This window comes from Podarcis vaucheri (genome assembly GCF_965113315.1).
Source record: "Podarcis vaucheri genome assembly, chromosome: 6".
In the NCBI taxonomy this organism is placed as follows: domain Eukaryota; kingdom Metazoa; phylum Chordata; class Lepidosauria; order Squamata; family Lacertidae; genus Podarcis; species Podarcis vaucheri.
The window spans coordinates 16,394,533-16,407,408 of record NC_138764.1 but is presented as its reverse complement, the minus strand read 5'-3'; the positions used below and the strand labels follow the sequence as shown (position 1 = coordinate 16,407,408).

The window sequence follows — 12,876 nt, the reverse complement described above, 5'->3', positions numbered from 1 at the left end:
TTAACCTGAAACTGTTCTTAACCCGAAGCACCACTTTAGCTAATGGGGCCTCCCGCTGCTGCCGTGCCGCCGGAGCCCGATTTCTGTTCTCATCCTGAAGCAAAGTTCTTAACCTGAAGCACTATTTCCGGGTTAGCGAAGTCTTTAACCTGAAGCATATGTAACCTGAAGTGTATGTAACCTGAGGTACCACTGTATTGGGGAAGCATCGCAGAACAACTAATAAAGCGGAATAAATCCGCCAGCAGCCAGAGGTGCTGCTTCCAGACGACCTATTTATGGCGCGTTTGCCCAGATTTGTCTGGGAGGGGAATGTGAGATGGTGCTGGCTCAAAGCAAGTGTTCTCCCACACTCTTCACACCGTTTTCCTGCTCCTTTCCATATCATAAAACGTCTGGTTTGGGGTGAGGAGCGATTTGTTGTGCAAGAGTCCCAAACCAGCTTGTGAATGGATCCCACTCGAAAATAACATCAGTCTGGAATAGCCCGGCCCTGCAATGCAATACCGGCCATCATAGCCAATGGTCAGGAATGAGGTGAACTGGAGCCCAACATCACGTGGAGGCTACTGGTCAGCAAAGTCCAGGGCCCCACAGCCAAAGACTCACCCCAAGTCACCACCTAGAGGGACCCCGCTTCAGTATTGGGGGCCACCAGGATGGACGCTGGGACCCCGGCTTACTCTTCCTACTTGCTTGCTTGCTTTTATACAGTGGTACATCGGGTTACATACGCTTCAGGTTACATACGCTTCAGGTTACAGACTCTGCTAACCCATAAATAGTGCTTCAGGTTAAGAACTTTGCTTCAGGATGAGAACAGAAATCATGCTCTGGCGGCGCAGCGGCAGCAGGAGGCCCTATTAGCTAAAGTGGGGCTTCAGGTTAAGAACAGTTTCAGGTTAAGAACGGACCTCCGGAACGAATTAAGTACTTAACCCGCGGTACCACTGTATTTAAAAACTAGTTTTAAAGCAAGGGCCCACAAGCCAGCGTGTAGGAGGTTAGAGATGCTCATGTTGTTATTATTTTTATTATTACTCTAGTTTTACTTTAAAACGTGTGATCCTTTTAAAAAAACAAAACAAAACACTGCTTTTGTACCACAAAAAAAGTGTTTCGCAGCAGAGCAGCAGAAGCAAACCCCGGTTTATTCCTGTAGTCGTGGTAGTGTCATAATTAAAGTAATTTAAATTATGTAATCTGAGTAATTTTAAATAATTATCTACCCTGCTTAAAAGATCCCATGCACTCTCTTCCCCCGTCCTTCTTCCCGCCCCACCCCGAGTTATCGGGATTCTAGAAGCAGAGAAAGGAAACGTGTTAATTAGCATGTTAATTGTGTGCTTCACAACGGAAACGATACCTCTTCCATCAGAAGGCGGGGACCCGTTATATGAGGAAGACAATGGGCTAGCCACATAGGAGCCAACTGCTAGGGACCGAGGGGTCTGTGCCCCCGGTGCCCCCCCAAAAATATTTAAGGGGGCAAGGCCCTCCAAAAGTTGATGGGCATTGCCATTCAAACAGTGTGCGCGCCGCATCATGTGATCGATTATGCGGGGCAGGGCTTACCTCCCCCCCCCCCAAAAAAAAATATTCAAGATCGCACCCCTGCCTGCCACGCCACCACATTCTGCCGCAAATGCTCTTACTGACAGCCCAATCCAATGCACGGATCATCCTCAAGTGGAAATCTCCCTTGAGGCAACGAGTCCGAAGGGCGCGCAGTTAGATCCTGCCCATGTCTACTTGCCCACAAACGAGGCAAGCAGTCAGAAACCCACAGGTTTCCGCGCAGGCATGCGCTCCTTCAGCGGCAACCATTTGTTAAGGGTTAACTCGAGAGTAGTAGATCCCTCGCAATCCTTTTGAGCAATAATTCACAAGATTGGGCTGGATCTCTCTTATACAGTGGTACCTCGGGTTACAGACGCTTCAGGTTACAGACTCCGCTAACCCAGAAATAGTACCTCGGGTTAAGAACGTTGCTTCAGGATGAGAACAGAAATCGTGCTCTGGTGGTGCGGCAGCAGCAGGAGGCCCCATTAGCTAAAGTGGTGCTTCAGGATAAGAACAGTGCCAGGTTAAGAACGGACCTCCGGAACGAATTAAGTTCTTAACCCGAGGTACCACTATATTTAAATAAAGCGGAGCTTTGTAGGGTCTATTATTCTCTGCAACAGCTTCTCCTGCTGACGCACGTAAGTCCTCGTTCATACATTTCCAGGAGGGAGGCCTTTGAGAGCACACAGATGGAGAGGTTGGCATTGACCCCCACCATCACGGGGCAAGACCCCAAGCAGGGAGTTTCTCCTCTCCCCCTTTGGACAGCGAACCCGTGCCAATTCACTTTTTCGGATCCCAGCACCCATGCTAACTGCATTGTGAATCGGACTCTAGAGCGCCCCCCCCCCGCGCCATTAAAAAAAAAACTAAAAAAAGAAGCCAGAGTCACAATTCCTTTTCGGACAATTAAAAAAACAACAAATAAAAAACGAGAGGGTAAGACTGCGCCCCCGATTTGGAAAAAATATGCGGCGCCGGGACCCTTTCACGCCTGAAAGGGAGCGTTGTTCGCCATCCAAGGCTGTCGGAATCAAAGGAGGCGAGTCCCCATTGAAAAGGAAGAACAGGAGTAGACGTGGAGCGCTTGCCTTCCTGTGCTTGAGTGCGAAATGCGCGGTTGCGGAGCGCACACGTGCGCCTGTCCGCGGGCGAGCGTGGGCTCTGCGACGTCTCCCGCTGTCCCTCCGCTCCCAGAGGCTCAACAGAGACGTCCCGGCCTTGGAGAGGCCTCTGGAAGGAGAAGACGCCTCTTGGACCACTGGAAACCTCCCGAGGAAGGGACCGCCGCAATGCCAAGCGAAACGAAGCCATTCATAAATTTTCAGGTGGGAGCAATTGGCTTTCTAGACAGCTCCACTGATGAATGAATGGCACTGGCTTTCAAGGAACTACGTAGTTTTAACGGGTAGGAAGCCCCGTTCAAATGGATGGCGTTGTCAAACAAATTTAGGATAGCATAGTCAAGTTTTATTCGAAGCCTAACTGAGCGACCCAAGTCAGGCTTAAGCACTTTTAAGGCGCGCTCATTTTAAAAGAAGAACTGTGCAGATGCTTAAGGCAAAAATCTCGTCCGTTTTTCCTTTGGGAGAAGCCCCATCGGAACTCCTTTATTTACCTTGCTTGGCAAGGAAGCAAGGCATCGGCTGCATCTGTCCCCTGTTGGAATCTGTGGAATTTCGAGGTGCTTAATTCAGGCTGCTTTTATGTTTAAATCTAGGTGCTGATGCGTTAGGGGTTAGTTATGTCAGCTGCAGAGGCATTCAGAAAAGAGAAGAAAAGGCAGGAAATCCTCTCTAAGTTTAACCAGACAGCAAAGAAACTTTCGAAACATCCGTAACGGCCAGGTGGTAACCAAACATTCGTGGGCCACAAGGAGACATTTTGGAATCAAATGATTTCGCTTCGGGCCCTAACTGCTTGCGGGGACCCTACCCCCCAAAAAAATAATCACAGGACCTGCTGCAGTTCCAGTTCCCCTTTTCTAAGCTCACTTCAGAACAAAATTCACAGTAGAATAAATTCCTGAATAAGACCAACCTATGCTCACAAGGTGAGCCGTAAACTTTCGAGTTACACAGAACTCTTCTTCAAATCGGATGCTCAATAACATTTCGATTTCTGAGGGAGGAAAAGAGACTAGTGTTTGGACAAAGCAGAGTGAGAAACCTTGCTGAACTTTGTCTGCAGACTGTTAAGACCCTTAAGATGGGAAAAGAAGAAGCTCTTGCGAATTGCAGTATCCTCCTGGCCCCTTTCCTATCGTGGATAGATTTATGGAGATCGGCCTTCAGTTGCCTTTTATATTTCGAGGGTTCCCTCTAAATGTGTTTTCTTCCTTTGGATTTGTACCCAAGGTGTATCCTCATCTCATTGTAGTCTCACAATTATGCCAGTACAGGGAAGCTTTCGAACTAGACAGAATTTTTCATCAGGCACCACTGAAAAAGCAAGTTCTTTCCTTCACTTCCGTACGCCTTGCCCAACCCCCCCCCCCAGCGAGCGCTGAGACGCAGGGGGGCTTACTTGCCCCGCTCCCAGCACTCCCAGCCCCCCAACTGCATCGCAGCGTAGTTGCACCAGGGTTCTCTACCCTCACCCACCCGAGGGACATAAAATAAGCTCGGATAAATTGATTATCTGTCAGTCCCGAAACTTATATGCCTGGTCGTTCTCTTTTATCCGACCAAGGGTGAGAGAGCAGGGAAGCTTTGGGGCAAGACAGAATTCTTCGTCAGACAAAATGGGAAGGGAAGGTCCTTCCGCAAGCAGAGTTATTATTGAGCACTGAACGGATGGTTGCCACAAAACCAGGCAGTTTCTTTAAGAGGAAGGCGTCGTTTGTCAACAACTTCTTTTTCACCACAGTTGGGAATTCGCTGCTTTTCCAACTCAGCCTCGTGGCGAATTCTGTGCGAGTGAAAAACTTGCAGCCCAAAGTGGTTAATGAAACCGAACAGCTTGGAGAGGGGGGTCCCCGCATCTTATGTTTGGGGACAACCAGTTATGCATTTTCCCGGTCATTAAAGTCTGTGGGGATTGAAGTTTACATCTCCTTGGCGAAATGTCCCCCGGACTTCTACATGAAAGTAAGTCACAGTGAAATGGACAGGTCTTCTTCTTCCCAGGCACTTGTGCTTGTGGTGCAAATCTTTGTTCGGGCCTACCTCTCATTATCTTCGCTGTCTCTCCGCCCCCCCCCTCTCCACAACTTTTCAGGGTGGAGGGGAGCTACGAAGCTCAGCCCGACACCCGTTCATATTCTCTTTATGTCCTTGGCCAAGGCGGACAGAGTCAGATTTCGCTAGCGGGTTCACCCCTGCCCCACCCCCCACCTACAGAGGGACCTGGAGCAAAGGCACATTTCAGAAAGAACCGAACGCTTTAAAGACATACGCACGCAGCACCGTCTCCTCCCTGCCCTCGGCAGCTCTTGGAGGAGCTCTGTGGGTTAGTTCCGAGCCCGGCGCCCCCCTCTGCATTGCCGGGGGTGGGACGGTCATTGTGATGAAGGGAGAGAATCGCCTGCCCGGGACTTGGACGGGCGCAAGAAGTGCGCGCGTGTTAACGGCTCCCCTGTGCAAAGCAGAATCCGTTTTAGACAAACTGCCCGAACGAGAGAACGGGGGAAGCGCGCGAGGGTTTCCTGTTCACCGCGCGCTTGAACGAAAGGGAAAGACGCGGAGGGTAAACCCACACCCACCCACTGAATTCAGCAGAGCTTAGTAGACGTGGCTAGGATGGCCTGTAAACGCAATCCCTCCAATTCTTTCTGCCAGACAACTGCTAACTTTAAATTTCTCGCCTCCCCAAAGCGGCCTGGGTCACAGTTGCAATTGCAAAGTTATTTGATTTTTCTTGGAGGGGTAAAAGTGTGGCCAAGGTGGCTGTTGTTGTTTTAAAAACAAGGACAACTACGCCCTGATTTCCCTACAAAAAACACACCCATGTGGTGTGTGTTTTTTTTGTAGGTGGACGGCACAGCTATAGGGGAACACGGAATGCGTAAATATTGTCTCCCGCCTTGTCTCCCGCGTCGGAGCCACTTCTCCGCTCCAGCAGCACCAGCGAACATCCAAGAGACGCCTGCATCGCAGAAGGTTGCACTACATGGCCCTCCTGGTCCCTTCCAACTCTACAAGGGCCCTCGTGATGCTCCGAAGAGGGTTCAGGACCCCGGGAAAAGACTCCCGGCGACTCTGACTCTCCCGTACACACCCTTTCTTCCTCGGCGGGCAGAGGAAGGAGTCGGGTCCCGAGGAGAAGGCTCCCCTTCGCCTTCAAGGGACCCCCTTCAAAATGCACCCCGCTCCTACCCGGGACAGCTCTGCTCCCTGTCGCAAAGAGGAAAGCTCTAAGCAGGAAGCTGTGTCTCCCCACCCATTCGGGCCCGATTTCCACCCCAAATAGGATGGCAGGGGGAGAGAGTAGAAGCCCGCCCTCGTGGAAGGGATCAGCGAACCAAAGCGAAGAAGTTGAGGAACTTGAACCTGCATTCCGCCTGTTAGCTAGGGGTGATGGGAGTTGTAGTCCAGCAACTGCTGGGGAGTCAGGGTTGAGAAACATTGGAACCCGTTGGTACCCAGCCTGGTGAAATCCCGCAGGCTGCCCTTCCCAAGGACAATACGGGCCTGGCTCGTTTTACGGAGGACCCTCGGGGAAGGATGAGTTGCTATTTCGCCCCTTTTAGCCGCGACGCTGTGCTTAAAAGGCTACCGGGCTAAGCGCGCTTCCTTGGAAGTCAGTCCCACAAGCGCATTGACTTCCTAAGGGTTAGACCCCAAAAGAGGACGAGAGGGCGCGACATGGGAGAAATCTGAATTTGAGCTCGCCTGCAGCCAGACCCCGAGGCAGGCCTCTGGCCGAGCAGCTCCACGCCAGGAGCCCGTTGGAGAGCGCGCCCCAAATGCTCGCCAAGGTCTGCGCCCTTTCTGCGACAGAAACATTATTTCCCCGGGTAAGATGCTCAGGATGCAGCTCGGAGTCCTGTGCACGCACTCGCGGGATTTCTTTAGCTCTTCCGGCAACTTCTGGCGTCAAAGGAGCGGGGCAGGTTTGGCTACGGATGGAGCCAAGAAGGGACCGCGCAGCTTCAATGGCTTGCTGATGCGACGACCGATTTCACACGTGCGGATGAAAGGCAGGCCGACTCGGAAGTCCGTCCCGCTGTCTCCAAATGGGTTTTGTTTTCAAGGAAGCGAATGTATGACTCCTCGGGCCTAAACTGCAAAGGAATAGATCCGGGCTTCCTCGGAAGGTGCTTAGAACCGGTTAGAGCTAGCAAGCCTTTGCTTCTGGGCTGAGCGTGGGCTCCAATAGCCCGAAATAAAGTGGTTTGGAGAGGTCAACGAGCAACTCCAGTCCAATGCAGAAAACCCTTAACGCATCCATGGGCGTAGCCAGGATTGGGGGGCAGGCTTTTGTTGGGGGGGGCAGAACCTCAGATTTGTATTGATTTTTATTGATTAAGGGGCAGCTGCCCCCCCCCCTTTGCTACGCCTATGAACGCATCTTTCTTCCTCGACAAGCTGGGGAAAAGGGGAGACTTAACTTCTGAGTTCGTGTTTCAAGGCTGCACTCCCAAAGCAGTCTTAATCGGATGATGTCCTTTGGCTTTGAGTGATTGAAGGCTCTGTTCGATCGTGATTCCGATCCACGACGTATTTACTCACCAGTAAACCCAACCGACTTGCTCCTAGCCCTAAACCGCTGTAAAACAGACTGGCTATAAATTGGTGGTCCCGAGAAATTTCGGGACGATTTTGATACGTGAGCAATTCTGATCAAATATGAGTCAATATGTCTTGGATCGGAATCGAAGAGAACGAGGCGATCCTAAATCCAGTGAATAACATCGGAATGCGTCTGCATTGTGGAGGCAGCTTGTTGCGGCCCTGTTTTTCTTGTATTATACTGGAATAGCTCGTTTGATTTCCTAGGCAAAGTGAGAGTCTGCGTCCGAAGGAAACGGGCGCTTTTTCGCCCCGCGTGAATTCTGCATAGGCCGGCGGAGACCGGGGGTGGGATCCTCGCTCGGCTCCTACAGTTCGCAATCCGGAGCGAATTATTTCACGTGAAGCTGGACTCCTAAATAATCAGGCTTTGGCTAGCAGCTCGAAGCAAAGTCCAAAAGCTTTTAGTAAAAAAAGCTTCGGGGAAATTGCATGAGAAGCAACAGCCACCAACCAACCAACCAACCAAACAACGGGCACACTCTAGTCCAAGCCGAGCAATTGTGAGTCCCATTGCCTCCATTGCAATGAATGAGACGGGAAGCCTTGGAAAGCCGGCTGGATCTCGCAGACCAAGTCTCCCACATCCCTAGGAACGGGCTGCAGCCTCCAGCCTATGGGGAGTCTGGCCCCGTCGGAAGGCTGGGGGAGAAAAGGTGCACCTGAGAATCTGTACCTGGTGCAAAGGTTTCAAGCAAAGGGGGTCCAGCTAAGTTCTATGGGACTTGCTTCGGAGTAAGCCTGCCTAGCACGCCTCCCTTCAGAGCCCCTGGGTGTGGCTGGCCCAACACTTGTTCCCAGACTGGCCCAGCAATCCTTCCCCAAGACTCATCCCTGGAGACAGACTTAAGCAGTTGCTGTTGTTATTTATCGATCCCAATATTAGAAAAAATATGCAAGGCCCTCTTTCTTTCGGAAAGATGCGCAAGCTGCTACCTCCCCCTCCCCGCGCGCCCCCCACAACAGATGAGGAGGGGAGCCTGGGTCTCGGTTGTACAACTCCAAACTGCAGGAGGGGCCCCACGTGACTGGCTGTTCCTCTTTTATAAAATAACTTACCATCCTTAGAGAACTAGGAGGATTCCCTACGGAAGGTGTATTCAGTCCGGTGGCATTCTGAAGCCCGACACAGTTTAGCTATTGTTTGTGAGAATTAGGCCTAGGGTTTTGTGGTGTTTAAACGTGTTTGACCAGCGAGGGACCGAAGGATAAAAGGAGCTTAATGCAGAAGGATTCCTAGATGACGCTACTTTCAGTTATCTTTAAAACGAGTGTCTGTATTTAGCTTAAAATAAACCAGACTTCCAAGTATCTTCTTGGCTCAGATACCAGCATCACCGGCTCCTTCTTCTGCAGTTATGGAAGGATCCATAACTTCCAGAGCTAACTCTTCCAACCAGGGGGTGGGGGAACTGAAAAGCATTTATACTATTATATTGTGCATTTTATACAGACGCCCTTAAAACGCACACACACAACAGAAATCTGTGCTCTTTCTGAACTGAAAATAATCACAGCAGTGACGCTGGTAAGTTTGGAACAACCCGGACTGCGGAAAATTAAAATCCAAATCGCAGAAACCTTTCCGGGAAGGAAGACGCCGGCTGGTTCTCCCAGTTTTGCTTGCGTGCGCGTCTCTGTGTTGGAAAGTCGCTTAGAGAATTAGACGCGAGAGGCTTTGATCGACGGACGGCTCAACAACCCACGCCTGCTTTCTCAGAAGCCGATGCTGACATCAACAGGACCTCTTCTCAAAAAAGTGCCCGCAGGATTTCAGCTCCGGAGCAGGTCTAGGGAGTTCTCCTGCGTAAGTAAGCCCCGGGGAAACCGCGCGTATCTGCCCTGCTGTTCGTTTCAACGAGACGCGCGCAGCGGAACTTTTTGGTGGATTCTGAGCGGAGCAGCGACGCTTTTTCCCCTGCTACCCTATGATGGCAGCAGAGATGCTCGCAGAGATCCACCACCTAGACACAGCTCAACCGGAGGCCTCGCCAGCTCCCGGGACCCGCTTCCCGGTCTCTGGCAGTGCTCGCTCCCTTTGCCGGACGCATCTCATTAACCCGGGCATCCGAAGACGACCCGCCTGAACCGCGCGTATTGACCTTCCCTGCTCTTTACACAAAATGTAGTAAAAGGAGGCGGTGGGGATTCTAATTTGCACCGACAATTCGTCTACGGGAGGCTGATAATATGAATTAAACTGATCTGGATTAGTGGGTCCGGAACTAAGCCGAGTAGGACCGATTCGACAAATGTTAAACTTGGTTCCGGGTGTGATGCGACCATGCCTTGACTACTGGCACAGATCTTCCCCTGCATTAACATACATTATTCCTCCGCCGTGTGTTTTGCTTTACTTATTATTTTACCCATGTTTATCTCTGCACATGACTTTCAGAAACCGAGAGCCCACGGGGTTGTTTTTTTAAAAAGCGCTGGGTGTGTTTCGAAGGCGCCTAAGTCTTCTAAACTAGCCCCCTTGAACGGGGCTATTTCACACCCGTCCTAGTTCCCCTCTCCGGCTTACTCTCCGGGAAGGCGAGGGCGGACCTTTCAGAAAAGACCAGTCCAAGTCTCGGCGACTCGCAAGTCGAGAGCCTGGGCAGGAGGAAGCCGCTGCTTCGCGGCGCGCCACTTACCGTCCTGCTGCTGCGTGTCGCTGCCGCTGGTCAGGCCCGGCGATTCCAGGAGGCTGCGGCCGCTTTCCCCGACGCCCTCGTCGGTCTGCGCTGCCACCAGGTCTCCGGCTTCCTCCAGATCCAACAGGTGGCTGACAGAGAAGTTCTTTTTCGCCTGGAGGCTGTCGAGGTTCCCGGGGCTCTCCAGACGCGTGGGCAGGACGGCCGGTTGCCTCTCCAGAACGTGCACGTAGCTGGAAGTCATGGCTTTGGGCCCCCAGGCCAAAGACGGGGTGGGGTGGGGTGGGGAGAGAAAGGGAGCCAAGGAAGAAGAGCAGAGCCTGAAGGGGGTCCCCGCCTAAGCACGTTCCCCCAAACCCCGCAGCAGCTGCCGCCTGTTCTCCGAAGTGCCGTCGAGTAAAACTCCAGAGGGGAAAATCCACACCAAGCGCGCAAAGCGGCCCAAACCCGGGAGGCGGGAGGACCTGGCCCGGGATGCAAAGGGTGCCTTCTCTTGCTGAATCGCAGGGCGCCTCCAGTGGGACTGCCGGTGGCTCTCGCGATCCTCCCGCGTCTCCCTGACTGGGCGCGCTCCTTCGACGGCGCGCTTAGCAGTGAAGGCGGGCCGTCGGGAGGGGCTGAGGTCTTGCAGATGGAGTGCTCCGACCGGCCGACAGACGGACGCAGGAGCGCCACTCCAGATCCCCTCTCTCTCTGCTGCCTGCCTGCCTGGTGGAGGAGGAGGAGGAGGCTGGTTGGGGAGCTCGAGCGGGTTTCTTTTTCGCTTGCTGCGCACCCGCCCCTCCCTCTCCCGGTCGAGCGGCTCTCTGGCACTTCAAAAGGCTCAGCCTGGCATGTGGGTGGGTGGGGCTGGGGGAGCTGGAGGGACCCTGGGGAGGGCAGACCCAGACTTAATAGGAGCCTCTAATTACGTGGCAAAGGCTTTGTGCTGTTTCTGACGTTTTACAGACCTCCTTCCTCCACCCACCCCCGGCAAGCTCTCTCTCCCCCCCCACCCCCACTTTCCCCTACCAATCCAGACTCACCAAACCCACACTCGGATTTAGAGACCCACTTCCCCACCCGCTCGCAAGCATCTGATCCCAGAGAGCGCACGCGAGAGGCTTTTTCTTCAATAAAGATTGAAGCTTTGCGCCCCCCCCCCTCCTCCAAACGTCGGGTCGAAAGTTGGGAAGCCCAGGCGGACGCAGGCGGTGACTCCCAACACGGTCTGCTTATTTGTTTTTCCAATTAACTGCTGCGGATTAGTTTAAGGTCCTGCTGGAGAATCTCATTTGCATGGGGTGGGGGGGAGGTTGCAGAAGCACTTTAGGAAACGGGGCATCAGCTCAGCTTCTGCTGAAGGTTAACAAAAAAAAAAAGTTTCCTGCAGTTGCAACAGTTTTGGTTCAGACGCGCACATCATATGTATTATTCCTATTGCTGTGCATCAATTTGAATAAAACCACGGCTGATTAAGCTCTCTGTCCATCACTTGGTCACTCGGCAATCGATGAATGAACCAGCTCCAAGGGACGATCTTGTGATCGTTAGGAAAGCTTTATGGTGGGATTGTTGCACCCGCAATGGTTCATTGAGATATGCAAGCCTCACTAGACGATGATGAACCTACATCCACGAGCCAGGTCTTGTGTTTGTTTGCTTTGCATATTTTCTTCTTGCTGCTTCCATATTTCAGTATGCACATATTTCAATAGTTACATAAGGTAGACAATAAAATTCAGTATTTTTATTTATGCTGGGTTTATGATTTAGATGGGGGGGGCTGGTGTCAGAGAGAGAAGGGTAGCCACACTACAGCTCCTGTGCTTCTCCAAAGGGTTGGCCAAGAATGGATGCAGTCTTTGGGATCAGAAAGAGGTAGCCGCCTCCAAATTAAGAGAATCAGCATGAGCATTTTAAAGCCCTGTAAATATCAGTGGGAGGGTGAAGTGTGCTTTAAATCTCCCATGGAAACCAATTGGACATCACCATTCTTAACCATTGCTAGATCAACCATAAAAACCCCTATTTTTCTGTCCACCTAGAAAGCTAAGAAGCAATGGACAACCTATTTAAGGCTCGTTGTTTCCAGTATGAGAAAGTGAAGGAAATGGTTAACTCGGGCTTCCTCATTCTCGGCCCTCCAGGTGTTTTTGGCCTACAACACCCATGATCCCTAGCTAGCAGGACCAGTGGTCAGGGATGATGGGAATTGTAGTCTCAAAACATCTGGAGGGCCAAGGTTGAGGAAGCCTGGTTTAACTCTTCCATTAGAATCAACGGAAGTAAAAATCTCCCAACTTTGGCTGGATCATAAGCTGATGCGAGATACCATTTCAGGCACTGTGATTTCCTAGCTGTTTGACTTCACCTCCAGAGGCACACTCCATTGTCTGCAAAGACAGACATCCATGTGTGGTGCGTGTGAATTTTCTCTCACTGCTTTGAACACGTACAATATATGAATGCAAACATACATCGTGCATGCACCTTACACAATACAACATTGCATGATGGCTTGCTTACTACTTCTTGCTTCTCAGGAGACCTTCAGAGGGAAAACTTGGGAAGGTTTGCTCAGGAGTGAGGAGAAGATGGCCCTTCAGATGTTGTTGTATTCATCAGCCCAGTCAGCGTGGCCAAAGTTAACCACTCCTGATCAAGACCATGGGTAGGCAACCTAAGGCCTGGGGGCCGGATCTGGCCCAATTGCCTTCTAAATCCAGCCCGCGGACAGTCCAAGAATCAGCGTGTTTTTTCATGAGTAGAATGTGTCCTTTTATTTAAAATGCATCTCAGGGTTATTTGTGGGGCCTGCCTGGTGTTTTGACATGAGTAGAATGTGTGCTTTTATTTAAAATGCATCTCTGGGTTCTTTGTGGGGCATAGGAATTCTTTTTTTTCCTTTCTTCCAAAATATAGTCCTGTCCCCCCACAAGGTCTGAGGGACAGTGGAC

The 12,876-nt window shown here is 51.5% G+C and overlaps 1 protein-coding gene and 1 long non-coding RNA gene across 5 annotated transcripts in view; both read right to left on the bottom strand.

Annotated features, from left to right (window-relative positions):
- The window catches only part of PRRX1 (paired related homeobox 1), an 83,778-nt gene extending 73,018 nt beyond the window's left edge, over positions 1 to 10,760 (bottom strand). For 2 of the 4 annotated variants that reach the window (XM_082225581.1, XM_082225582.1), the window contains exon 1: positions 9,938 to 10,759. In XM_082225581.1, coding sequence (XP_082081707.1) covers positions 9,938 to 10,181 — 244 coding nt within the window. In that variant the 5' untranslated portion in view covers positions 10,182 to 10,759. Of the gene's footprint in view, positions 1 to 9,937 lie in introns of all 4 variants that reach the window. The other 2 variants (XM_082225583.1, XM_082225580.1) reach the window with 2 other exon arrangements.
- Positions 10,761 to 12,591: 1,831 nt separating this feature from the next.
- Positions 12,592 to 12,876, bottom strand: part of LOC309533933 — a 274,946-nt gene continuing 274,661 nt past the window's right edge. The window contains exon 3 of the long non-coding RNA XR_014220544.1: positions 12,592 to 12,737. This is a non-coding gene — a long non-coding RNA (uncharacterized lncRNA). The remainder of the gene's footprint in view (positions 12,738 to 12,876) is intronic.